The 27,541-nt window shown below is 37.1% G+C and overlaps 1 protein-coding gene across 1 annotated transcript; it reads right to left on the bottom strand.

The window, feature by feature from the left end:
* Nucleotides 1-418: 418 nt before the first annotated feature.
* CTR9 (CTR9 homolog, Paf1/RNA polymerase II complex component) lies at nt 419-26,793 on the bottom strand. The gene is made up of 25 exons (XM_081278563.1): nt 26,475-26,793; nt 24,981-25,079; nt 24,145-24,384; nt 23,458-23,575; nt 22,899-22,988; nt 19,661-19,809; nt 17,603-17,710; nt 16,295-16,402; nt 15,951-16,187; nt 15,468-15,557; nt 15,231-15,359; nt 14,944-15,127; nt 12,303-12,391; nt 10,944-11,129; nt 10,773-10,860; nt 10,286-10,434; nt 8,568-8,684; nt 8,269-8,414; nt 6,848-6,919; nt 6,258-6,393; nt 5,936-6,082; nt 4,923-5,080; nt 3,861-3,957; nt 3,499-3,611; nt 419-1,501 (listed from the first exon to the last, which is right to left on the bottom strand). Exons 1-25 carry the CDS (start codon nt 26,517-26,519, stop codon nt 1,060-1,062), a joined length of 3,537 nt encoding a protein of 1,178 aa, XP_081134689.1. The 5' UTR covers nt 26,520-26,793; the 3' UTR covers nt 419-1,059.
* Between the last annotated feature and the right edge of the window lie 748 nt (nt 26,794-27,541).

Genomic DNA, 27,541 nt, shown 5'->3' with positions numbered 1-27,541 from the left:
TAAACAGTTACATAAAATATTATTATTATTGGTAATAGGGATTGAATCCAGGGTGCTTACCCACTGAGCCACATCCTCAGCCCTTTTTATCTTTTATTTTGAGATAGGGACTCACTAAGTTGCTGAGGGCCTCACTAAGTTGTTGAGGCTGGCTTTGAACGCACAATCCTCCTGAGCTGCTGGGATCACAGGCATGTGTTACCATGCCCAGCATAAAATATTATTCTTAAACTGTTAGTTACTGAATAACAAAAAAATTACAGAGACACAGTTTTCTCAAAAAAATCTGTAGAGAATTAGAGGAAACTACCTTTTGGTGTAATACAGGTTTCCCAAAATTATCTGTGTAATTTATTTATGTTAATTTTCATACACAAATGTTATCAAGCAAAAATTGCACACAAAGTTACACACAAAAGTTGGTAAAAGAATTTATTATGTGGCTTGGGAGGTCTTTGCATTCTAACAGAAAAGCATGTTTCCACACCTCATTTAACCTAACAAAGTATCTATTTGTGACTTTACTGCATGGCTGCAGCACTATACTATGAACACCTGACTTTCACATGTACTTCGGTGCAATTATACAGTAGACACCTCTTTTTCCAGGAAATAAAAATATTCTCATTCTAAACTCAAAAGGGAACAAAGACATTAAAAATGAACAATTTAAAGTTTCTGCACCACTTCATAAAAGACTGCAATAAAAATCAAAACAGTATGCTGCTTCACATACAAAGAAGAGACATATGCCACAGTCCAGTCAAACCTTTGTAGGAATGATTTAGCATCTGGGTTTATGTTTACTGCACTTTCACATATGACAGGTGGAACTGTACCACAATGAGGAATACTCTCATTTGCACAAGAGGTTCAAATATTGGACTCAGGCACAGGAAATGTCTCTTGGGGCTTAGTAATATACAAACGGGTAGAAAAAAAGTCGCCTTAAGAAAAACTTCACAATTGTTTGACCAAACATCTGAAACGTTTTTATCACAGCTTTCATATATTAAAAAAAAAGTCTCCTCCAGAGATGAAGCTCCTTTATGAAACAACCTAGTCGCTATCATCTGACCCATGTTCTGAGCCTCGATCCGAGGCCTCGTTGTTGGATCCCTCTGGCTCTGATTCGTTGCCAGAGCCTTGCCCGGAACCCTCATTGTCAGACCCTCGCTCCGACTCGCGCTCAGACTCGCGCTCCGACTCGGCACTGGGAGAGGCCGCGCGGGAGTCGTCATTCTCTGAGGCCGCCGAGGGGCTTCTCCCAGACTGCGCGGACTCGTTGTCGGACTGTTCAGAACCCGAAGGCCTTCTCTTTCTGGATGGCTGGTCGCTGTCGGAATCCTCATCTGACTGCTGTCTGCGGGGCCTGCGGGGACTGCCCGCCTCACTGCCAGACTTGTTTGGGTTCTCATCAGAGTCACTCTCGGATGAGGCGCGTCTCTTTGGCCGTTCATCCTCGTCGGAGTCGCTGTTGCTGTTGCTGTTCCTGGGGTGTCTGCAGGAGAACAATGCAGGTTAGACACTGAAGCCTCTGGCCATCTCAGCTCAGCTCAGGCTCAGCTTAGGCTCTGATGATTGGAGATGCGTTTTTACAAAATAAGGACACTTAAGGATGATTCTCACTGGCTCACGGCAGGCACTTTTTGTGAGAATTTTCCAAATTTCATACACAAAGGAAAAGGAAGGGATTTGTTAATCTTATAAATAAATTAATAGCCACCAAGGTAAAACCAGGATCTCAATGGCTGTCAAGATTCTGAAGTCCCAAGGACTCCCTGTCCTATGTACCATCTGAACTACCAGACACCTAAAGAAGAGTGAAGTCACTATTTTCTTCTGTCGTGGGATTTCTATCCTAGATCCCCTGAACCATGATGAGACTTTATTCAAGACAGGAAGCTGGACTAAGCAGGTCCTGCAGCTTATCTACCTTTGCTCCCAAGCTTCACCTCTCCCCCCATGGTCAGCTAATACATGAAAAGGAAAAGGAACTGGGAATCTTGGCTTGGCTTCCTGGAATCACGCAGACAGCTGCTGGAGAGAAAGAAGGCGCACTTCTCCAGCATTGTCAGTCCTACACAGTTCAGTCTAGGAAGGTCAAACATATTATTCTCTTCAGAAACTAAGACATCCTACAGAGAAAAGAAAGGCTCTTTGCACCTAAATCTGAAAGAAGAAACCAGACACACATTATATAACCCAGGTCACTCTGAGAAAACATGAAGAATGACTGAAAAGGGGATAGTGTACACTCATTCTGTATATTAAAGTCCACAGGTCCTGGGGCTGGGGCTGGAGCCCAGTGGCAGAGCACTTTCCTAGCATGTGTGAGGCACTGGGTTCGATCCTCAAAATAAACACATAAAATAAAGGCATGCTGTCCATCTACAATCATGGGGAAAAAAAGAGTCCATAGGTCCTCTATGATCTATTTCACTTCAATCCATTTGACTAAATATACAAACACATTTGATGATGGTCAGGATAAAATTTAACTGACTCAAGTGCTTCAAATACACTTGGCCTTGATCTCAGGCATAGGCCTAGCAGCAGCTCAGCCTCATATTGGACAGACCTTTCTACCTTCACATTTTAACAGACTCATTCTTCGAAAACCACACATTTCATTCCACTGATCATGCATGTAGCAGACCAGGATGACACTGTGGGAGAAAGGGCCAAGCAGTGCGTTAGGGAAAGCAATCCAAATTTGTTCAGCCAGTGTCTTCAGAGCAGCACTTCAAATCCTTACAGATGGATTTCTACACATTTCTACCCTATGAGGCTACTCCCTCAGCAGTACCCTTATTCCCCTCAACATGTTAACTTCTCACTTTTGCCTCACCTCTAAGTCTCAACATCCTTTCTGTTACAAAAAATATTTCTTAACAACTTCCATCATCAACTCCAGATTAGATATGGTCCCTAGAGCAATAAATTACTGCTTCATCAGGTGGGCTGTGAGCTGAAGTCCTGTCTAAGCACCACAGGGTAAGCCCTCCAAGGACCAGAGTTGAATCACCACTGCCCTCAGCAAGGGAGGAAACAAATAACCATGAAGCTCCCCATCTGCACACGGCCAGGACCAGGCTGCTACTACAGTCAGTCAGTCAGTGGCAGAGCAGCAAAATTAAAGTTCATTTAGGAGGATGTTACCTAGGAAATACCAGCTAATATCCAGGAAGAAGTAAGATTTCAAAGATTTGTTCTATGAGGGAGAAACACGTAAAAGGATAAATTGACAGGGTTGGAATAAGAGGTCAGCTAAGGTTTCTTCATGTTGTAAGATTCTAAGAAGCTGGAGAGAAAAGACATTTTGGCACAATGACCACTCCTAGTTATCTGTTTCCCCCAATTTTTCAAAAGTCTCTTTTCCGTCATATTAAAAAAAGAAAAAGAAAAGTGTATTTTCCCTAATCCAGACAGGGTATTTAACAACCACTTTTGGTTTTACCACATCAGTAGGAGACTTTACAAGGAAAATATTCTTACCCCTCATCAGCAATTTTTAGCTTATCCTCATCTGAAGAATCATCGCTTGATGATATTATGGCTTTAGATTTTATTTTCCCCTTCATTGAAGGAGGCAGACGTTCTGGCTTGGGCTAAAGAAAGAATGTCAAACATAATAAATTAGTCAAGACTCTTACATTAATTAGGACATCTTATTAAATTGGGTTTGCATAATAATGATATAATCACAAAGCCACCAATAAACTTAAAAAAAAATCTGTACTTGAAGAAGCTGCAAGGAGAGAATAATTCCAATGTGCTGTGATTTTCTGTTTTATCAGGAGTGGGAATTAAAAAGAAAAAAAAAAAAAACAAAGGAAAAAAGAGGATGATGAACTTACAGTTTTCTTCTTCTCTGCTCTTGGTGGACGGCGCTTCTTTGGTCTGGGCCCATTTTCTGTTTCTTCATCATCTGAGCCCTCTTCTCCCTTCGGAGGTCTTAAACAGTGAACACCAAGAGTTTGTCAAGAGGCAGTCATGCCTGTGAAGTCTACGACTACTTGATTATCAAGTATTACCCACTGCATGTGTGCTGACCTCAGCCATACTGCACACTTAAAGGCAGAGGCGACAATTTACTCTTGGTGCACCTGTCTCAGTCTGCAAAATCATATTTATGCAATGTTTGGGACTTAGTCACCACTGAGCTCCCCCCTCATCAATCTACATTTGAATCCTGCCCTTGGTAGAGTGATTGAGAATGGGAGAAAACATCCAGTGCCCAGAGCTCCACATCTTTCCCCTCCTTTTCCTTCCCAACTACTGACTCCAGGCCTGCTACTAATGTCCTTATCACAGCTCCAATTAACCCAGGTCAGTGTCTCAATGAATTCACCAGGTTCTTGCCCATGTGTAATCAGGTAAGGGCCAGGAAGGGCAGGTTTAGGTAATATAACTGAATGGAGGTTCCCGGATAGGAAAGTGCCATGAGAAAGGAATGGTACTGCTCAGCAGGCACCCTTGATCTTACAGCAAATGACACTGGGTGGTTTAAAGGGCACTTTCATACATGTTCACATTTTAGGCACTGAGCAAAATCATGAGGTGGTCATCACTGCTACTGTTTTACAGAGAGAAACCTGAGATTCAGTTGACTTGCCAAGATTGATATGAACGAGTGTAAATATAATCCACATCTTCTCCTTCTACATCACATACATTTTCAAATAAGTATTCTAATTTTAAAGTCATAAAACAAGTGATGATTAATTTGTAGCTCTCAGAAAGATGGAATGGAAATTAAGCACTCGGGGGATTCTGAAATGGGGTCTGCTGAGAGTGGGGGCACAAAAGTTTCACTGTTAGGGAAGATTAAGTGGTTCATAAATTCTTCACATACTCAGAAGATGAAGGGTCTTTTGCCACTTTTATAAGGCTATTTAAAACACTAAGGATGATAGTACCTTCTCCTCTTTTTCTTTTTTCTCTCACCACCCTCTTCCTCTTCTCCTTCTTGTTCACTACCACTGCCCTTTCTTCTCTTCTTCTTTTTGGATATAGGTAGGTCATCATCAGTATCATCATTGACAAATTCATCAAACTCTCCTCCTTTCTTGGAACGCTAAAATCCAAACAAGAAGACAATCAGTTTTTTTCAGGCTGGTGTAGTGGGGGCTACAGGTTAGGAAGAGGCCATACAATATTGTTTACAGTCATTTGGCAAATGAAAGATCTCTTACTAAGCTACATGAAAGAGGCTTGGCTAGGCCCTTGTTTGAAAGACTCCTAATGGAAGAATGTTTCAACTGTTAAAAAAGTTGCAAAAATCATAAACTCAAGAGGTTACTACAAAGTAAAAGGCATTTAGCTAACTACGGAATGCATTTCTAAATATGAATATTCAACTTAAGATGAAATTATGTCCTTGATATATGCACTGTAAGTTAAAAATGCATTGACTACATCTAACCCACTGAACATCACTGCTTAGCAACACAGCATGCTGACACCTTGATTGTTTACCCTTATCATCACTCGACTGACTGGGAGTTGTTTCACTACTACTGCCCTGCATCTCGATAGAGTATTGTACTGCGTATCCCTATCCAGGAAAAAGATTAAAATTCAAAATTCAAAGTACAGTCTCTATTGAATGCTATCATTTTTACATCACTATGAATTCAAAATTGTGAGCTGAATGGTTGTTAAGTTAGGAACCAACGTGGCTGAATGGTAGAGCATTGGCCTAGCATGTGTGTTCAACCCCCAAGCACCACCAAAAAAAAAAAAGGGGGGGGGGCGGGGGGACAAGTCTATACTAAGTGCCATTTAGATAATTCTGTACTGGAAGACTCTTAATGATGGAGAAAGTTAAAGCTAAGAACCAAGCAGAGAGTAAATTTAACCAATTGTCTTCATTTCTAAAAGCCAAAAGACAGAGATGATGTCATTAGTAATGGCAGGAATACTGTCTTACCCGTCCACCACCTCCACCTCTTTTCTTCTCTTTTGTTGCTTCAGTCTCACCAGTAAACATAAGAATATTTTTGGTCTTCTCCACATACTGGGCCCGCTGTTCTAAAAGCTTTTTTTGCTCTTCCTTTTCTCTGAGACGTTTCTCTTCCTAAGAAGAAAAAAAAAAAAAAAATTAGGGAGAAAAAAAAAAAACCCAAAATGTTCTTAAGATGAAAAAGCTCATGCATGATTATAGTCCTAAACAGAAGACTTCTTTTTTTCTTTAAACAAAGCACATATATGCACACAATGTTTTAATACTAGCATAAATGAACAATAGATACCTGTTCTTTAAGAAGTTTCTGCCTTAGTAGCTCCTTTTCTTGCTCTTGCTTGGCCCGCAACTCCCGTTCCTCTTCATCCTGTTTGCGTGCCCGGGCCACGTGGTACTGGGCCTGGCTCAGTAAATCAGAGCATTGCCTACAACGTTCAGATTTAGAGAAACATGAACACACTATAGATTATTTAAAACTTTGAGCATTTGTTTTCCTTACATGCATTTTAAAAATTTGAAGCAGAAAGATTGGCTGATACCTATATGAAGTTGCACAGCTAAAAAGATTTCCAACATTGACTTCACATATGACTCAAAAGATAGGAATCATATCTTGATTCTAGTGACAGAGCTAACACTAGTGAAATAGCATTTTTTCTCCAGAACCCAAGTACTTGTACTAAATCAATTTTGCTTAATTTCCTGAAAGGAAAAAGCGAAAAAGCCTTAGCACAGGTTTGGGCATCCCCATGAAGAGTGCAAAAAGACTGACTTTTGGGAGGATGCGAACCCTGTTCACTACTGTGACAATCTCTCAGTCCACACCAATATCACTAAAATGGGTGACCACTTGATGCCTTCCATATACAGTAACATTACCTGGCTTCTGTAGCAGCGAGGGCCAAATCGAATCTCATTTTATCTCCCACTTTACTTAAGTAACTGAAGTATCTAAATGAAGTAAGAAAATAATTTGCTTTAAAAAAAGATTCTAATGAAACAAGACCCTCTATATTTCTATAAAACAGTCTGAGAAAAGGTTTATGTATTTCCCAACTTATATGAATTATTTAATGCATAAAAAGCCTATCATTTCAATAGGAAAATATACACATTTCTCATTTTTAAAAAAAGCTCATCAATATGCCATTCAGTATGTTTAATAAAACATAAGTTTATCCAAAAAAATCAAAGATATATTTAATATTATCAGAAAATCCAGAATTACCCCAAAAACCATGCAATGAATGTTTGATACACTCTACATTTACTAAATATGTCATATGGAGATAAGAGTACTTAGGCCATGAAAGCACCTATAAGTTATCAGATATCAAAACAAAAAAAGAATGTATACACAATTGGGATAAAACCTGAAGGAATGTCAATTTTTAACTTCATCACTAACTGAATTAATAAAGAAATAATACAAGGTTAAACAAAGTTTTAGATGAGATGAATAAATCTATTAAGCAATATTGTGCACTCTAAAAATTTCGCATTTAAAATGCTAGATCACATTATTGTCAGATTAATGAGCAATCTAGGGCAAGCGTGCAAAGCTAGCCCCCAGCTACATGATATAAATCTGGCAGGATAAGGGCTACAGTTTGGTGCCCCCTGGTGGTAAGTATCTGCTTTGGTTTAAATATTGGCAGAATGATTCTAATGGAGTTATTTACTTACTTATTTTTGGTACTGGTGATTGAACTCAGGGGCACTCAACCACTGAGCCACTTCCCAAGCCCTATTTTTAAATTTTATTTAGAGACGGGGTCTCACTGAGTTGCTCAGCGCTGTTGCTGAGGCTAGCTTTGAACTCGTGATCCTCCTGCCTCAGCCTTCCAAGCAGCTAGGATTACAGGCTTATGTCACTGCGCCCAGCTTTGGAGTTATTATTATTTTTTTGTGGTGCTGGGGATTGAACCCAGGGCCTTATGCATGCCAGGTAAGCACTCTACCAACTGAGGTATACCCCAGCCCTGGAGTTATTTTTTGAAGAAAGTGATTTTCAGCATTTTTTTGAGACAAACAGTTTTGTGTGTGTGTGTATATGTGGTACCAGCAATAGAACCCAGGGCCTCACACAGTGTTCTACCACTGAGTCACATCCCCAGCTTTTGTTTATTCTTATTTTGATACAGATTCTCAATAAATTGTCCAGGATGACTCAAAATTGCAATCCTCCTACCTGGGTCTCTGAGTAGCTGCAAATATTGGTATGTGCCACTGAATCTTGTAAGACAAACAGTTTTAAAGTGACAAATTATTTCAAAAGTGGGTTCTATAAAATCTTTTACCTATGTGCAAGCTCCAGTTCTTTCACAGCATTGAGTACTTCCTTCAGATTACTTTTTTCATCTTTCAGGACAGAGGTAGCTAATCTTTGCAACACCAATGCCACATTAAACATAAGAACTGTATCACTGGGTGCTACATGTCTAGCCTGTAAACAAAAAGAAAGCAGATTATCTCATATGATCTAATGACATGAAGAGTTTTAATCAAATAAGTGTGCTAGTACATTTACACAAACACACACACAAAATGCAATACAGCATAGGAATGGACAAGAGTAATAGTGAATTCTCCCTATTACCTTCAGTAGAGTCTGTTTGCATTCCTGTAACTTGCCACATTTGAAGAGGGCCCGGGCCAAATAGAGCACAACTTCAGTATTTTGATGTTTATAAAACTTTCTAAGGCAGTTTTCATACTAAAAAAGAAAGAAAAGAAAAAGTTAATTAAAAATACAACAGATTAAGTGATATTTTCATTTTGTAGCAAAATTTTAAGCCATTTTAAAGCTCTGTGAAAATGTATTCTTCTCTGGTTAATTTTAGAGAATAATTTGAGAATTTTTTTTTTTTACATTCATCAGGAAACATTTTCACAACATAAAAATCTGATCACAGAAAAATAAATCTACTTCCTTCTTTCCCTCCTCCCTTTCGCTTCTTCTCTCCTCTCCCTTCCTTTTCTCTTCTTTTTTCTTTTTCCCCAGTGTTAGGGACAGAATTCAGGGCCTCACATATGCTAAGGAAGCACTCTACCACTAAACCACATCCCTAGCCCTGGAAACTCTTTTTCATATGTTTAGCAATACTACCTACAATCTATTTATTGGCCACTTAATAGAAGTTATATACCTGGATCCTTTCAGTTATAGTCTCTAGCGCCTTTCTTTAGATTTGTGGAACCTACCAGAAAGGAGCATAAGGAGTCTTACAGTTCTGTTTGTTAATTTGTTGGTAAAACCAATATAACAATACCAGTGTTCATTGTGACATGAACATGGCTCTTTTTGACCATGGAATACATCTTGTCAAAGGTAAATGACAAGATGATTTCAAGGAAAATGGTTAGTTCTCCCCCAACTCTCCCTAGTGATTTATTATTTGTGTTTATAAAGGGAAATATTATCATTTTGAGATAGGAAGTCTTAAGAAGTCTTAAAAAAAAAACTCTGAGATTACCATATGCAATCTGGGTTCTGTTACTCTGTAGTAGTGTCTAGAAAAATTTTATCTAGAAAAAAAGGTAAACCACTTCCCAAAGCCTATACTTATACTAGTTTATTCTGCCTTTTATAAGAAGTTTGTTCTTTCTGATCATATATTATGAGCATAAGAGTCTCTTTACTTTTCAATGTTATAGATGCTGAGTACAACTTTTATTTCAAGTTCAAGCACTCAACAAATGATATGCATAAAAAATTCTACAGGCATGACACTCTATCCCCATAATTTTTTCTTTTTCAAAAGAAGCCATCTAAGATGAGTATAGTGCCTGTAATCCCAGCTACTCAGGAGGCTTAATTGGGAGGATCACTTGCCCGAGCCCAGAAATTTAAGATTATCTTGGGCAACACAGAGACCCCCATCTCAAAATACACATATAAGTAAATGAATAAATAAAGTAGGTCATTTAACCTTTCTGAAACTCAGTTCAGTTCAACAACTGAACAAATATTAAATCTACTTTTCCTGGATACGTAAAGAGTATGCTAGGAATGTTAGTGCCAAATACTGGATCCTTACAAAATTCTACGTGGTTAAGGTACAATTATCTCCCTTTCATAGATAGGAAAACCAGGTCAAAGAAAATGTTCTTTGCCCAAGGCATGTAATTAGTGGGGGAACCAGGACTCACATCTATCAGGACATCAAAGTTTGTCCTTATCATTATATAATTATAAACCTCTGAACAAAGTATCAGAAGAGAATTCATGCAGATCCACAAGAGGGCCAGAATGGTTAAGGAATTCTGTTTATCAATGAATGTGACATGAAAATATATTGAAAGATAAGACATTACCATCTGAACAGCACTGATATACTGCTTTTGCTCCACATAGATGTGTGCTAAGTTCAACCACACATCACTGATATCTGCTGTTGCTTCTCTTACTTGGGCAAATACATCACGAGCTTCACGGAAATATCCTTTGTGGGCCAAAACAGCTCCTAAAGTTATAAAAAAGCTCACATTCAAAAATTTTCTAACCATAGCCAGAAAAACAACTAAAAGCGCAATTTTATTTATTTATTTATATATATTTTTGGTACTGTGGATTGAATCAGGGGTACTCGACCACTGAGCTACATCCCCAACCTCCTTTTTTGTATTTTTTATTTAGAGACAGGGTCTCACCGAGTTGCTTAGTGCTTTGCCATTGCTGAGGCTGGCTAAAAGCACAATTTTAAAACAACTACATAGTTAGAGAGAAAAACCTGATTTACAAACATGTCTCCAAAAGCATTCACTTCACAAATCATTATGGATACCCACGTCTTTTAATTACCTATGCCATTAGCAGCATACAGATTCTTTGCATCATTTCTAAGAACTTGTTTATAGATGGCCAGAGCACGATCTTGATGACGCTTTTCCTGAAAGAAGAATCAAGCATTATTAAAAAAATTTAACCAACATGCAGAATCTCAGTTTTGCTTAAAAAGATAAAACAGATTACCTTTTCTCGGTCTCGGGTGGGCTGATGCAAAGTTTGGAGCCACACATTGCCAAGGGCTAGCATAGAGTAAGTGTCACTCTGTGTGGAAGGCTGTTTTAATATCCTCTCAAATTTCTTCTGGCCTGGACCCCATTCTTGTTTTGCCAAATGAAGATTACCAATCAAAGACCAAGCATCTGGATGATCCTGAAACACACATGTATAAAGAAACAAAATTGGTAACTTAATGAGCAAGATCAACCATCTTTCCATGATAGCTAACAAATGATGTGTTATAACTTTCAAATAGAGTTGAGACTCGTTAGTGAGTTGCAAAATTAGCTTAATGTATAGTGATCAGTATATAAAGTGTAACAGAAAGGAATACAGTAAAATATCACTATACTGCCCATTGGTGAGGGCAAATGATGATTTGCAAAACTTTCAGTTATTTGTATACACATACACTACATGTGTACTAGACAGTAATGTGAAATCTATTTCTGATTGGCTATAACCAAAATTAAATTAAATTAAATTAAACCAAAAAAATTTAAATTTTTTAATAACGCTTGTTTCTTCTTACAGCAAAAGCGTCATCAAGATCGTGCTCTGGCCATCTACAAACAAATTCTCAGAAATAATGCAAAGAATCTGTATGCTGCTAATGGCATAGGTAATTAATTTAGACGACCTCTAAAGTTCCATTTAAAATGCTAAGATACTATAAACTTTTCTCATACGGTGTAACTAAATCCTTATATGTGAAGAAAGTAGAGAGGATAAAAGACACCTGAGCTATGTCATATGTTGATATATAGGTGAAAGGATAGAATGGGGAAATAGAAGGAACAAGAAGGGACATAGAAGAGATCTATATAAATAACGTAGTCCCCCTTATTACATGATTAATCATGCAACCTACTATACTCTTCGATATCTTATATAAATAAGTGGAAAGAAAAAAAAAAACACCAAAAAAAAAAAATAAGCAAAACAAAACAAAACAAACCCAGAAGGATGTCAAGATTATTAGAAACATGAGTCATTAAAAGGAAAAACAGAGCTAGGCATAGTAGCACATGCTTGTAATTCCAGCTATTTGGGAGGCTGAAACAGGAGGATTGCAAGTTTGAAGTCAGCCTGGGTGATTTAGTAAGATTCTGTCTCAAAAGCAAAAAATAAGAAGAGCTGAGAAAGTAGCTCGGTGGTAGAACGCTTGCCTAGCATGCACAAGGTCCTAAGTTCAATCCCTAGTACAGAGAAGAAAGAGAGGAGAGAGAGAAAGGAAGGGAGGGAGGGACAGAGGGAAAGAGAGAAATAAAGAAAAGCGGGGTATAAAGTGAAAATAATTATTTCTCAAGAGTCAGTATTACTAACCTGATTAATCTGAAGAGCTTCCTTAAACCAATCTGAAGCCTCATAAAAGTTTCCTTTATCTCTGGCCATGGCTCCTAGACGCAAATAGCCTGAAAAAATACATTCGAAAGTTTTTATGTTCAAAATATTAGCCATAAATGATCATAACTTTAAAGTCATACTTTTGAGAAAATTGTGTTTGTTAATACATCCATATAAGGAACAGAAAGTCTCATAGGTGAAGAAACATCAAACATCAACCTATTGAGTTATAATTTTGGAATCAAGTCTCATGCTTGAAATCTAAGATTCATCTCTTCCAGTTCATTCCAAAAGCTAGCTCCCTGTTGCAAGTCCTTACCTCAAGCCAAGTTGTTTTCTCTGGAAAATTTCTCCTCAAGAAACCAATAATGTGCCAGGTGCAGTGGTGGCACATGCCTGTGATCCCAGTAGCTCAGGAGGCTCAGGCAGAAAGATTGTGAGTTCAAAGCCAGCCTCAGCAATTTAGCAAGGCCCTAAGCAATTCAGTGAGAGCCTGTCTCTAATAAAATATAAAAAAAGGCTAGAGATGTGGCTCAGTGGTTAAGTGCCCCTGGGCTCAATCCCTAGTATCAAAAAACAAAACAAAAAAACAATAATGGCTATTACCTATCAAATCAATTTAAATTCAATCTGTTATTCAACTAAAATATTATTTATTCTTGAGCTGGGGATACAGCTTAGTTGGTAGAGTGCTTACCTCACATGCACAAGGCCCTAGGTTGGATCCCCAGCACCACATACACATACACACTTACATATAAAAAGAAAAGAAGGGCTGGGTTATGGCTCAGCAGTAGCGCACTTACTTGGCATGCGTGAGGCACTGGGTTCGATTCTCAGCACCACGTATAAATTAAAATAAATAAATAAATAAAGGTTTATCAAGAACTTAAAAAAAAAAAAATTTTGTTTCATGGACTGGAATTGTGGCTCAGTGGTATAGTGCTTGTCCCGTATGTGTGAGGCCCTGAGTTCAATCCTGAGCACCACATATAAATAAATAAAAGATCCATTGATGCCTAAAAAAATATATTTTTTTAAATCTTATTTATTCTAAATCACTTTTGCATCCATGATGGCAAGACAGATGCAAAAAAAAAAAGCTTCTGATCTGACTAGAATCAAAACATGTTTTAGGTACTTTTAAATAAAGTACGGAAGTCCCCATTATCCTTGAAGGATTCATTCCAAGTCCCCCAATAAATGCTAGAAACTGTAGATAGTAATGAACACTATAATTACTGTTTTTTCTGATATATATATATATATATAGAGAGAGAGAATTTATCTGATAAAGTTTAACTTATAAATTAAGATAGTAAGCCAGGCGCGGTGGTGCATGCCTGTAATCCCAGCAGCACAGGAGGCCGAGACAGGAGGATTACAAGTTCAAAGCCAGCCTCAGCAATGGCAAGGCACTTAGCAACTCAGTGAGACCCTGTGTCTAAATAAAATAAATAAAGGTTTATCAAAAACTTAAAAAAAAAAATTTTTTGTTTCATGGACTGGAGTTGTGGCTCAGTGGTTAAGTGCCTCTGAGTTCAATCCCCAGTACCAAAAAAAAAAAAAAAAAAAAATTTTTAGTAAAAGATAAAACAATAGAACAATTACAACAATATACTGTAATATAAGTTATATGAATATGATCTTTCTCTAAAAATCTCTTATTGTACTATATAGATCTTAGTAACCTCAGCATACAATTTATTCATTTTTCTTCCTTATTAACTGATATGGCTACTAAGTTACTAACAGATGGGTAATATATACAGCATTGATACACTGGACAAAGGGATGATTCATATCCTGGGCTAGATGGAGTAGGATAGGACAAGATTTCATCACACTACTTAGAATGGTGTACAATTTAGAACTTATAAACTGTTTAATTCTGGAATTTTCTGTTTAACACTTTGGGACAACAGTTGAACTGTGGGCAAATAAAACTGAGGAGAGTGAAACTATGGATAAGGAGGGACTACTATATGTTATTGTAAATTATTTTTTAATTATAATTTTTTTTTTTTTTAGAGAGAGAGAATTTTTTAATATTTATTTTTCAGTTCTTGGCAGACACAACACCTTTGTTTGTATGTGGTGCTGAGGATTGAACCCGGGCCGCACGCATGCCAGGCGAGCGCACTACCACTTGAGCCACATCCCCAGACCTATTTTTTAATTATAAACTTTGAATATTTTACAATGTCTAAGTTGTAAAAACTCAAAGTAGGACATTTGAGTAATAATTGTTTCAAGGAAAACCACTTCTCTTACTCTTATAAACACGTAAAAATGTTGATATGAAATCAAAGGATTGTTACAAAAGTAAATCCACTATCAAAATATGCCAAGGAGTTACTAAAAGCTTAACAAAGGTAGCAGACCCACTGAACATAGCTTCATTGAATATAGTTCAAGTAAATTTTGTTGTTTCTTTTGTTTTCTAGGATAAATGTAAGTGAAGCTGTCCTTTTTTTTTTTAAGGCCACAGATCTGCCCTGAACAAAAAGGGACATCAGAACCTTCAAAATATACGATTGTTTCTAAGACTTTTTTCCCCAATTAAGTTTTTGCTGCTATTGTGGGAATTTTATTACATAAGCAAATTTAAAATTCTTACAGTCAACATAATTAGGATGCTCTCGTAAGATGTTTTTATATAGTTTTTCTGCTTCATGGAATTCACACATTGCCTCATACAGCCTGGCTAAATTGTATGATGTGGTAACAGAAATGGCATTATAATAATGTTCATCATGCTCAGCTTCTGCCTTTGCACGATCCAATGATGCCAAAAAATATTTCTGTGAGGAAGAAAAATTACATTGTTAAAAGATTTGATACATCTATAAAATATGCATTCAACTTGATCAAGTATAAAAGAAGGGAAGATTTCAATTTTCCTACCTTTGCCTCCCCTAGGTTTCCAAGTCTAAAATGGAGGGCACCAACGTTATTTAGAATCTCAGGGGGAACATCAGCCTGCACTTTCTCTTGAAGGATTCGTGTTGCTGTTCCATAGGCTGAAAGGGCACCCTGTATTTTTGCAGTGGACAAAATACGGTATGTATGCACATCAAAAAGAAATAGTACACCATGTTTACAAAAAACACATATAGAAGATGAAAAGCATGACTACAATACCTGTATATCAGTCTGTTCCAAGATTTGTGCCAATTCAATCCAAGCTTCAACGTCATCGGGATATTGTTCTGTGACCTTCTTCAAATGGCCCTGGGATAAAGAGAGCATCATATAAGTGCTGTAAAAGTAATAAATGATGGCTAACTTAGCTAACTTAAAGTCAACTGCTTTTTTATCTAAAGCAGAACAAGCTCATTTAACAAAACTGCTTCTACTGTAGCTCTACTAGCAAAAAAAATAAATGAGCCAGGCATAGTGGTGCACACCTATAATCCCAGTGGTTCAGGAGACTGAGGCAGGAGGACTGAAAGTTCAAAGCCAGCCTCATCAACTTAGCAAAGCTCTAAGCAAGACCCTTTCTCTAAGTAAAATATAAAAAAGGGCTGGGGATGTGACTCAGTGCCACTGGGATCAATCCCTGGTACCAAATAAAACAAAACAAAACAAGAAATAAGGACTTTGTCAAGGTTTTTATAAATTTACCTTGGCAATATCTCGTTTTTCTTGATCTTCTGAGGCAGCATAGAGAGAACCAAGAATTTTCATAGTTTCATAATTATTAGGATAAGCTTTCAAAACTTTCTCAAAACATTGAGATGCATTTTCTTTGTCACCTCGATAAATATACATTTGTCCCAAGCCAAAAAATGGCAGCACAAAAGAGGATGAGGCAAACTGTGTGGCTTGATAGTAGTACTGAAAAGCTTGGTCATAATCTTCCTAAAAACAAATAAGACCACAAAAAAAGGTTAAAAAAAGGTTAAAAAGAGCTGAAAAACTATAAATGCAAGAACTAGATATTTAGAGATGTTATAAAATTATATTACCTGAACGTGGAATGATCTGGCCAGCTGATAGCAACTTTCTGCTTGCATAGCCTCCACTTCTGTATTATGGAATGCATGAAGAGCCAGGTGCTGGACTTTACTATAATCCTGAATAACAGAGATTAAGTTGGATTAGCTGCTCTATAAATCATAACATTTCATTTATCTATATAACACATTTCCATCTTCTCCCTAAATAGTTGTCTATTAGTACTATAACCATTATAGCCTAAAGCTTAATCGTAATTCATATGAAAGTACAGTGTACTTCTATGGCCAGTGTAAAAACTACGATTAGTAGCCATGTACACTTAGGCTATTAATTATGCCTCAGTTTGCTCATCCACAAAATGGGGAGATTACTTATTTCAGAGAATTGTTGTGAAGATTACAGAATACTTGGAATGCATTTTTTAAAGTGCTTAGGATTTAGTAAGCAATGCTTAAATGCATATTGATAACAACATAGTAGCTCTTACCAATAAGATTTGATACATTTTTGTGAGATTTTATTTAAATTGCTATTTAACTGGTTTAAAATTCTTAGTATAATTTAGTACCTGGTTTCAATATGGTAGGTTAAATTTTCATGTTCACTTTATAAAAACTCTGTCAACAAAATCTTGGTTATATATTTTAATATACCTAAAATATCACTGCTTCTACAGAATTAGTGGCAACTTTAAAAATGTATCACAGTAAACTTGCAAACATAAAAATATCAATGACTTGTTACCCACATAAGTACATCCGAATTCTACTACACAAATGCCTCACTCTCTGGATCCAATGCATTGCCAGTCAAAAAGTCCACCACATGCTATGCTCTCACTGAACCAAACTGCTGAGACTATTTTTAAGAAGTCTATCTTTCCCTTTTCAACTGCTTAATGCTCACCTCCTAAAAACCTAGTTTGAGAGCTTTTCCGTTGTGGTGAAAACCCTTCATAATCACTTGATCACTTCCTCATTTTTCTACCATTAGTTGGCAGAGACCTTTATTTTTACATTTACATTTGCTTACTCAACTGTGTTTTCTATGAAACTTAACTCCTTGAGTGCAGAAACCATGTCTCACTCATCTCCACATTCATATCACAGTGTCATACACAGTATAAATGTCAATAAATATTAAGTAAATGAATGAATAAACAAATATATCCAAGCCCAAGTAACTAATATAAACTAATTTGGAAAAAACTCTTTTGACATTTTCAATTTTTTTTTTCCAAGTTAAAAAAAAAATAAGGAATCAACTACATTCAGGAAAACAAAAATCAGGATTTAAAAATAAATGATTCCTCCTACCTTTTTGAAGAAAAAATGATTTGCCAAGTGGTTTAATACCATAGGGTTGCTAGGATCAATAGTATAGGCCCTGGAAAGAAGCTGGACACCATTTTTGATGGAATCAGCCTAAAAGAAAACATTGCAATAGAGTGGAGTGGAAACATTACTTAATTAGCACTTATTCAAAATTTTCTTTATACCCTCAAAAAAATAAGGTTGTATAATCCTAAATTCAGACACCAAGATACAACTCTTATTATAGTTAGTCATTACCAAGAATGACAAATTTCAATCAATGAGTCACCAAATTGTTAGAATTTAGTTTTCTTAACAAAACTTAAATAATAAATTACACCTATAATCCCGGCTATTTGGGAGGTTAAGGCAGGAAAACTATAAGCTTAAGGCAGGCCTGGGCAACTTAGCAAGACCCTGTCTCAAAAATAAAAAATAAAAAAGCTGGGGATGTAGCTTAGTTTTAGAGCAATTTAGTCCCAAGTACTGAAAAAAATCAAACAAACCAACTAACTAATTATAAAAGCACCCTCACTGTAAAGAATTCCCTATTCTCTGACACTAGATTCATATAATAAATACATTTGCTATTATTGTTTTAAATAGTTCATACTGATCTCCAAGGGCAAATATTAGAAAATATTGCCCAAACCTATTTTTCAACAACTTTAATGAACTTTGTATTTATTGAGCTATATACTTTATATGCTATGTTGAGCAAATTGTGCCATTTTGCCATTGCAACAAGAAAGATCAGCCTCTTGTGAATTTTAAATATCGATGTTGCATTTGCAATGAAATCCCCCTTTTAATCCTCAATATTCTGCCACCCAGGGGGTTGCCCCATTTTTTCCTCTTTTTATTCTCTTGTTCAGTTCTTGAGATTTATCTACTTTTTAGTTCCTGCCTCAGCTGTCTTTTTGGTGTGACAGCCATATCTATGGATAACACAACAATGATTTTGCTTCTCTTTCCCTACTAAAAAAATGGAAATTTTATAGCCTGTGTGATTTCAGGAAGAAAAGCTCCCTTCTCCTCCTCCACAATCCCATTATTGGTTTTCATCAGTCAAGAGAATCTATTCCCCATTTCTGGAGACTGGTTTAAAGCAGAGGTTCTCAACTAGGAACAATGTCATTTTTGGTTCTCTCAAGTGGGGAGATGCTACAACAGTGCTGATGCTGAGAAACACTGGTGACCTTATTTTGGACAGTAATAAATAAGAAACATGATGGGGGAACTTCTTAATATAAGATAGAGATTCTCTAAGAAATACTTTTATCCTTTCCATTTTCTCCTCCAGTGTAATAACAAGATGCCTGGAAAGGTGGCAGCCATCTTATGAGGTGACAGACATGATGAAGAAAGGCCATACACACTGGGCTGGGGTTGAATAGAGCATTTGCCTAGCATGTGAGAGGCAATAGGTTCAGTGTGCATATAAATAAATTAAAAAAAAAATGCTTAAACATTTCTACTTATGAGTTGCAAAATTCCCCAAATTAGCCTCAGTATAGCTACACTACAAAACTGCTTGGCCTACCACACTAAGGAAAGGTGAATAGAAAGATATTTTTAAAACTCTCGGTTTGATGACACTGAAGTGCCACATCTGAGAGCTTAGACATTTGGTTTAAAACCCTTATGTTTTCAAGTTGCTGAACTGTTTTTTTTTGTTGTTGTTGTTGTTGCTGTTACTTGCAACTGAAAGCTTTCCAAACGGATACACAGGTCTACAATCCTTATCTGAAATTCAAAAACAATTTTTTAAAAAAATACCCAGGTTTTTGTAATCGTGGAGCAAATTCACTTGATGGGAACCCTTTACCTGAATTGTGAGGCTATCATATTAGTATGAAAAGTAACCATTTTGCCACAGAAATATGTGTACTTTGGGGGCAGTGCCCCAATAACTTAAGTATTATATATTATGCAGTATAAGTACCATATTAACCTTTCTATAATCAAAAGTCTTGATTTCTAAGGCATATCTGCCCTGAGAACTTTAAAATACAAGACTGTAGGTTAGACAAATGAGTCAAAAATATCTCCCTTACATACCTCTTTATTGTTGAGTTCTAGAACAGCCAGGCCAACCAATGCTCCCACACATTTGGAATTGAGTTCTAAGGCTCTGCTGAATGCTAGACGGGCTTTCTCTAGTTTGTTAAGTTTCACAAAGCAATGGCCCATTCCTAAACGAACTTCAGCTAAAAATAAAATAAAATCAAGTCATTCAATTTGTCAAATTAAGCATTTTTAGAGTTCAATTACAAGAATGCTTAAACATTTTCTACTTATGAGTTACAAAATTCCCCAAATTAGCCTCAGTATACCTACACTACAAAATTGCTTGGCCTACCACAAATTGATTTCACTAGAGGTTAGATTGTAACACTCTCTACCTCTCTTACCTCTTTCTATCATTGAACAGAACATCTATAATAATATTGGTATTATTCTTTCTCCTAACACCCCTGTTATATTTTACCTTCATCAACATGCCTCACTCAATTTCAAATTCTTGAAGAGAAATATTTAAAAAGAGAAAAATTTCATTAAGACTTCAAATACTGTGTCCAATTCCACGTATATACCATCATTCCCTTCAGATCTATGCTTATATGTGCTACCTCATTTCAAGACCATTCAGAACACAAACAATTCCTACCTAAGGCCAACTTCTATGATAGTCACTGGATTCTTTTTCATCTATTTGAGGCCACTATTTCACCAACCCTTCCCTATTTTTCCTGCATAAAATATATTTTCCTTCTTTACTGGATCATCCTCATTCACATACAAGCATTCCCCCATTTTTTTTTTTTTTTAACAGTGCTGAGGATTGAAACAGGGCTTTGCATAGGCTAGGCAAGCACTCCACCAACTATGCTATATTTCCATCCCTATAAACATCCTTTGTTGAATTAATTTCCTTTCCCAGTTATCAATTTATTTCTGTTCTTCCCTTGGGAGCAAAATTCCTTGAAACACACAACAACTGCTGTCTCTAATTCCTTTCCTTCCATTTTTCTCTTGAACTCACTCCAGTGAGGTGCTTGCTCCCACCATTCCAGAAAAAATTTGCTTTTATCAAGGTCATTAATGATCTAAATGCTCTTTAATCCAAAGATCATTTCTCTGCCCCTATTTTATTTGGCCTAACAATATACCTATTCTTTCTGAAAATGTTTTATACTGCACTTATCTTGTTTTCCTCCTATACATCTAGCTTCTCCTTCTCAGGTCTCTTTGCTGATTCTTTCTCATTTTCCTCACCTCTAAATATCAGAGTGCTCTAGAGCTTCACCCAGGACCTCTTTTCTGTCTCCATTCACTCCCCTGGTAATTTCATGTAGTCTCATAACTTATATACCATCTATATGTTGATGACTTCCAAATTCATTACTACAGCCCAGACCTTTGAAGGTCTGATCTCTTTCTTCCCTTGTTGCCTCTTCAAACTTGACACTTCAAACTTTTCATGTCTAAAACTAGCTCCCCTTGAACTATTTTTCCAAATGTAGTAAAATATAACTACATTCTTCCTACTGCTTATTCAAGAGTTACCTTTGCTTCTTACTCTTGTCTTTACACATCACATCTACTCTATCAGCTCTCCCTTCAAATTACACCTAGAATCTGACTACTTGTACCATTGCCACTATTAGCACCCAGCTGAGCCACAATCACACATGACCTGGATGACTGTGATAACCTTCTCCCTAGTGATCCTACTTCTGTCATCGCCTACTCACCCACATCCCACTCTAGACTCAACTCAGAAGCTCAAATGACTCTTTTAAACTCTAAGTCAGATTATGCTTTTCTTCTGCTCAAAGTTCTCCAATGGCTTTTTATCTCTGTTACATTAAAAACTGATAATAATCTAGGATGCCCTACATGATTAGTACTAGGTTATATCTTTGATCCCATTTCTTACTATCCTCTCCCCCCCATCCCGCAGAGATTACTGTTTCTCAATCTTCCTTCAGTACTTTGTAACTCCTATGTTCCTCTGGGAATGATACTCTCCCATATATATGCATGGCTCTTAAGTTTTCTTAGGTCTTTACACAAATGTTATTATCTATGATGAATTTCCCTGGTCACCTTTTTTACCAACTCCCAATGCTTCTCATAGGCCTTTTTTGCTTTATTCTTCTTTTCAGCCTTTGGCAATATCTTACATAGTATACATTTTCCTCATTTCTTCCCCACTGGAAGTAAATTACATAGGGGTAGGGACTTTGATCTCTGGTTCATTGCTACATTTCCAAGGTTAAGAACAGTGCTAACATGTGTTGGTACTCAGTAAACATCTGCTAAATGAATAACATTTTGCAAAGTGTCATGGTTTGGATGTGAGATTTCCCCCAAAAGCTCATGTGGGAGAAAATGCAAGGTTCAGAGGAGAAATGACTGGACTGTAAGAGTCTTAACCCAATCAGCAAATTAATCCTCTGATAGGGATTTAACTGAGGGGTAACTGAAGTGGTAGGGTTTGGCTGGAGGAGGTGGGAATCGGGGCATGGCTTTAGGGTATATACTTGTATCCAGCCAGTAGAGTTTCTCTCAGCTTCTTGATCATCATGTAAGCTGCTTCCATTTACCACACTCTTCTGCCATGATGTCCTGTCTCACCTTGAGTCCCAAAGAATGGAGTCTGCTGTCTATGGACTGAGATCTTTAAAACTGTGAGCCCCCAGATAAACCTTTCCTCCTCTACAATTCTGCTGATTGGGTCATTTAGTCACAGTGGCAAAAAAAAAAAAAAAAGGCTGACTAGGGCTGGGATTGTGGCTCAGTGGCAGAGCATTTGCCTCATACAGGTGAGGCACTGGGTTTGATCCTCAGCACCACATAAAAATCAATAAATGAAATAAAATATTATGTTCATGTATAACTAAAAAAAAAAATTAAAAAAAGGCTGACTAAAACAGAAATAAAAGTTGTATAGGGCAAAAGATTATAATATGATCCATTATCCAGCTATTAAATCAAAGATAACACTAAGAAAAAATAATCTTTCAGGAGGCTGAGGCTCTAAGGAACTTAGCAAGACCCAGTCTCAAAATAAAAAATAAAAAGATTTGGGGATGTGGCTCAGTGGTTAAGTACCCCTGGGTTAAACCACTGGTTGCCCCCCACCTCCCAAAAGAGAAAAAATATCTTGATTCTGTCATTTTAATACTCCAATAGTACCTTTTCACAACTGACTTCATAAGAAACTTCAAATTATCAGTATTTCAAGTTGGGCCATATACAGATTAGACCTAAAATAAAGTTTTTATTTTACCTGGGCATCCTGGATTAGTACGTAATGCCTTCTTATAGTAAGCAAGAGCTCCTCTGTAATCCTTTTTGTTGAATGAAATGCAAGCTTTACCTATAATGATTTAAAAAAAAAAAACATGCACTGTCTGATTAATACAAATTTACTACACTTTATACTAACTACTTAAATTTAATACATCTTTCAATAAGAAATACTTAAAAATAATGAACACGATTTCACATTAAAAACTTGTTTTCCATTTGGGTATATTAATTTATGTCAAAGACAGGATGTTCTGTCTTTATATTAAATGTTATAACGGAATAATTGCAACAACTTGAGTTGTCTAAGTATAGATTGTTTATTGACTTTCTGGAAGCAAATAAATTACTTTTAACTGGTATATATTTTATTTTTGCAATTTTAACAATAATCTATTGTAGATCATTTTATTTTTAACAGGATAAAGCTCTTCTACTTTGCTGTCCAGCTCAGTTATTAAGTTGCTATTACAAAGAGATACAGTCTAGACATATGCTGAAAAAACTAGATTCCTAAGATGGTTGCAAAGATCACTCACCAAGAAGGGCTGGGATGTTATTTGGAGATTGGTTGAGTACAAAATGAAATTGTGCATCAGCTTGATCCATTTTGTCACCTTCAAGTAGACAGAAGCAGGCTCTTCCCAACAAATGGTTCTATAAAATAATGTATCACCTTAGACTTTACTAAGGGCAAACAATAATTTACCATAAATGTACAAATAAAAATGAAAACCACATAGGAAGGTTCAATAAATGATAATTTATTTCCATACAGATGATATAAATGATTTACTTATCATGTACCCAAATTGGCTATTGCTCTCAACTGTAATGTTCAAGCTACCAATAAACAGTTCTTCACTACAAAATGAGAAATTATACCAAAATGTAAAACCTCTGTGCCAATAACAATGACAAAGAACTATATTCAAGATTCCTTAAAATATGGTTGAATTTCACCTGGAAATGTTAGAATTATTGATTCAACATAGGAGGACGTTTTACATACTAAATTTGTCTATATTACTTCAACAGTAAGTATAAGGATTGAAGGAATTCCAATTTTAATGAGGAACCCTTCTTCTTCTTTTTTTTTTGATTATATCAACATGGTTATTTTAAGAAACATTCTTTCAAAAACATCTGCTGCCTATCGCACACATTTTGTTTTCATATGGTAGTTTTATCCTTTCAGAAATTTCAAGAAATTTGATTTGTTTTACCTGATCATACATTATAATTTTATCAGCCATTGTATACAGCAAGGTTGCCTGTGTAATAAGATCCTTCTTATTATCCTTGTTCTTTTCTTTTCGAGCCTGTTGTACATAATAGGCTGCTAGTGTATCCAAGCAAGTCATCTGGTCTTTTTCATGGTCTCTATAGTCCAAATTACCATCTATACGTGCTGCTTCCAACAACTTTACAAACTCTTCTGTTTTTCCTTGCTTGTAGTATTCCAGCTATAAGGTAAAGGATCAAATTAGAATCATTAAAGCATACGTCCATATAAAAAAAAAAAACTACACAATTATTTATAGCAGCTTTATTTGTAACAGCAAAATACTTGAAACAATCCAAATGTTGACTAATAAGTGAATAAATAAACAAATTGTAGTATAGTTGTACAACAAACACTATTCTGCCTCAAAAAGAAGTAAATAACATGGATACATCTCAAACCAATTATGCTGAGAAGAAAGCCAGAACAACAACAAAAAAGTACATATTGTGTGATTACATTTCCATATATTCTAGAAGATACACACTAAATTTTAGCAAAATAAAAGAGATAAGGTTTGCCTGTCACTAGGGGGTTGGAGTACTATTAACTTAAATGAATTTTGCCTTTATCTTTATACATACTAATTTACCAGCAGAGTAGCATATCACTTAAGAAACTAGCCTTATTGTTCAATAAATGATAATTTATTTCCACACAGATGATATAAATGATTTACTTATCATGTACCCAAATTGGCTATTGCTACATCTCAAAACAGAAAACACATATTTTCCCAGTCAACAAATAAAAACTATTTGCTACATGAACACTGACCGCCAAAGCAATCCATATGTGCAGTTGTGTGTGTTCCTGTTTCAGAATACTGATAACTTCATCTCCCTCCGGTAACTGATCAAAGTCAAGTTCGATGACCTAAAACACAAAATGTAGGTTTTATCTCTTATTTTTATTTTTTAAATTCCTATTTTTCTTTTCAGTTTTTCCTGACTATATATCAACACACATATACAGAGGATACTCATTTTCAACAAGGTTTAGCCAACACACAGTTTTTATAAACACAGATTAATTATACAAATTAATGGGTTTCAGTGACAATTTCATACATGCACATATTGTGCATTGATAATGTTCACCCTCCCTTCTACTCTTTCTTAACCTCCCTTATTTCCCCTTTCCTCCTGCTCCCCCTTCCCAATTCCATAAAAGTCCCTCTTCTACTTTCAAGTCTTTTTTTTTTTTTCTAGTTTCCACATTTGAGAGAAAACATATGTCTGTGTTTTGGCCAATATGTATTAATATTTAGGGAGCACAGGACAAACAAACTACTAACACATTAAAGTAAAAGTCTAGAGAAACAAAGAACACTGGTAATTGTCCCCAAATACTAGAACTATAAAATGCTACAAATGCTTTGTTTACTCAAAAGTAACAAAACAAAACCCTATTTCATCTATAAATCCAAATAAAGTGCTGATAAGCACCCTGAAGAATGATGCCATAGGTCTGACACCTTGGAGAAACATGACTCTAGAGGCCATGCAAAGTTGAATGCCACTATACACATAAATCATGGAAGCAGCATTTGTGTGTCACAATCATTACTGAATGTGGGAACAAAAATAATAATAGAAAAATGTTCTGGAACTAGATGGAGGTAATAGTTTCACAACTTTGGGAATATATACAAAAGAAAACTGGATTTTATAAGTGAATTATATCTCGATATTATACCTCAAACCAACCAACCAAAATAAGTACATGCAATATCCAAGAAGATTGAACATCAAAGCTGAGATTTACTCAGACAAACCAAAGGCCACCCATGAATGAGGCAGTGTAAGGGAAAGGGGGTTAATTCCATCAGCACGCTGTAGTGGCTAAGTTTACTTCGCACAAAGTGTACCACGACATACTCGAGTTTCTAATGCATAAGGGGCAACCTGCTATATATTCCTAGGAGTTCGAGTAGCAGGTGGATCACGGTGACATCAGCGCCCACCTCTGTAATCTGTGAGGTGCTTCAGTTTATTGGGCACTCTCACGCCCCTGCGCCGGTGAATCGGGAGAAAAATAAGAGCACTGTCAAATAAAAACAGGTTGGAGAGGAACTTTCAAGAACTCTTCCAGTAACCTGCCGGGATGCAGCGCAGGGGCGGGGGAAGGTGATCAGGGCTTTGACTGGGGATTTAGATCGAGGCTCCTGCGGGAGAAGGGTGTGCCCTCTTCGGAAACGAAGTCTAGCGAAGTCGGTGGGGGTCATAGTCCAAGTTCATGACCCCCACCCCTTCCACACTGGACACCTACCTCGTCAGTGTCCCGGAGGGGAATCTCGATAGAGCCCCGCGACATGATGAGATCCAAAGGCGAGCGGGAACAGCGCTCGCAGCTTTGCAGCCGGCAGTCCTCGCTTCTGGCTCGTCCAGGAGGTAGCGACCGCCCAGGAGCTGGTCGTGACTGCCGCCCCGCGGCGTTGTCGGAGCTCGGGCCTCTCCTTCCCGTCAGCCACTAAAACAACGAACAGCAGACGGCGACCGGTCACTTCCGGAGGCCCCGCCCCCTGCCCCGGAAGCACTGCCCGCGAGGGCGTGTCCGACGCGAGCTCCGCCTATGGCTCTGTTGTTTCCCTCTTCGGAATTATAGCTCCGAGGATGTTGGCGTGTCCGCAGCAGCCGGCCCAAGAGCCTGCGGGACCTTCCGGGCTCTGCGGCTTTGGAGTCTGAGCCTGGCGCTGGCGCGGGTCCCAGCCAAAGCCCGGAAGGCGTAGCCGCTCCGCCCAGCGGTGGGCGGGGCCTCTGGCTGACGTGTCCTCTGGAGGCGGGGCCTGGCCAGCCTTGTTTTTTTCTCTAGATTGTTGAGCACGATTCCATTCAGTCATTCATCTCACCCAATCATTAGTTCATCGTCCGACAGCTGCTGCGTGCGAGTCATACCGCTGTTATCATGGTGACCAGTTTAAATAGGTTGCAATGAATTCTGTAATCACGGGATAAAACATGTAATCCTTTTTAATAGTTTTTTGAAGTATAGAGGATCTATTAGATTTGTGATTTTAATAAAATTGTGGAAGAACTTTCTTAAATCTGTAATCAATATTTTGATTAAAGTATAGCATTTGATTAAATTCGTTTATAATCAGTGTTTTTACTAAATCGGAGAAGAATCTCATTGAGAGTATGAGTTTTACTTCCCAACTTTTTCTCAGACGCATGCCCTTCTCTTCACCATCTCTTCACCATCTAAACCACTATCATTACTCATCTGGATTACTACAGTCGCATTCTTTTTTTTTAAATTTTAAAATTTTTTCTGATTTATTATATATGACAGCAGAATGCATTTCAATTCATATTACACATAAATTCTTTTGTACC

Source organism: Spermophilus citellus (assembly GCF_964194105.1).
Source record: "Spermophilus citellus genome assembly, chromosome: 2".
In the NCBI taxonomy this organism is placed as follows: domain Eukaryota; kingdom Metazoa; phylum Chordata; class Mammalia; order Rodentia; family Sciuridae; genus Spermophilus; species Spermophilus citellus.
This window is presented reverse-complemented; position numbering and strand designations above follow the sequence as displayed.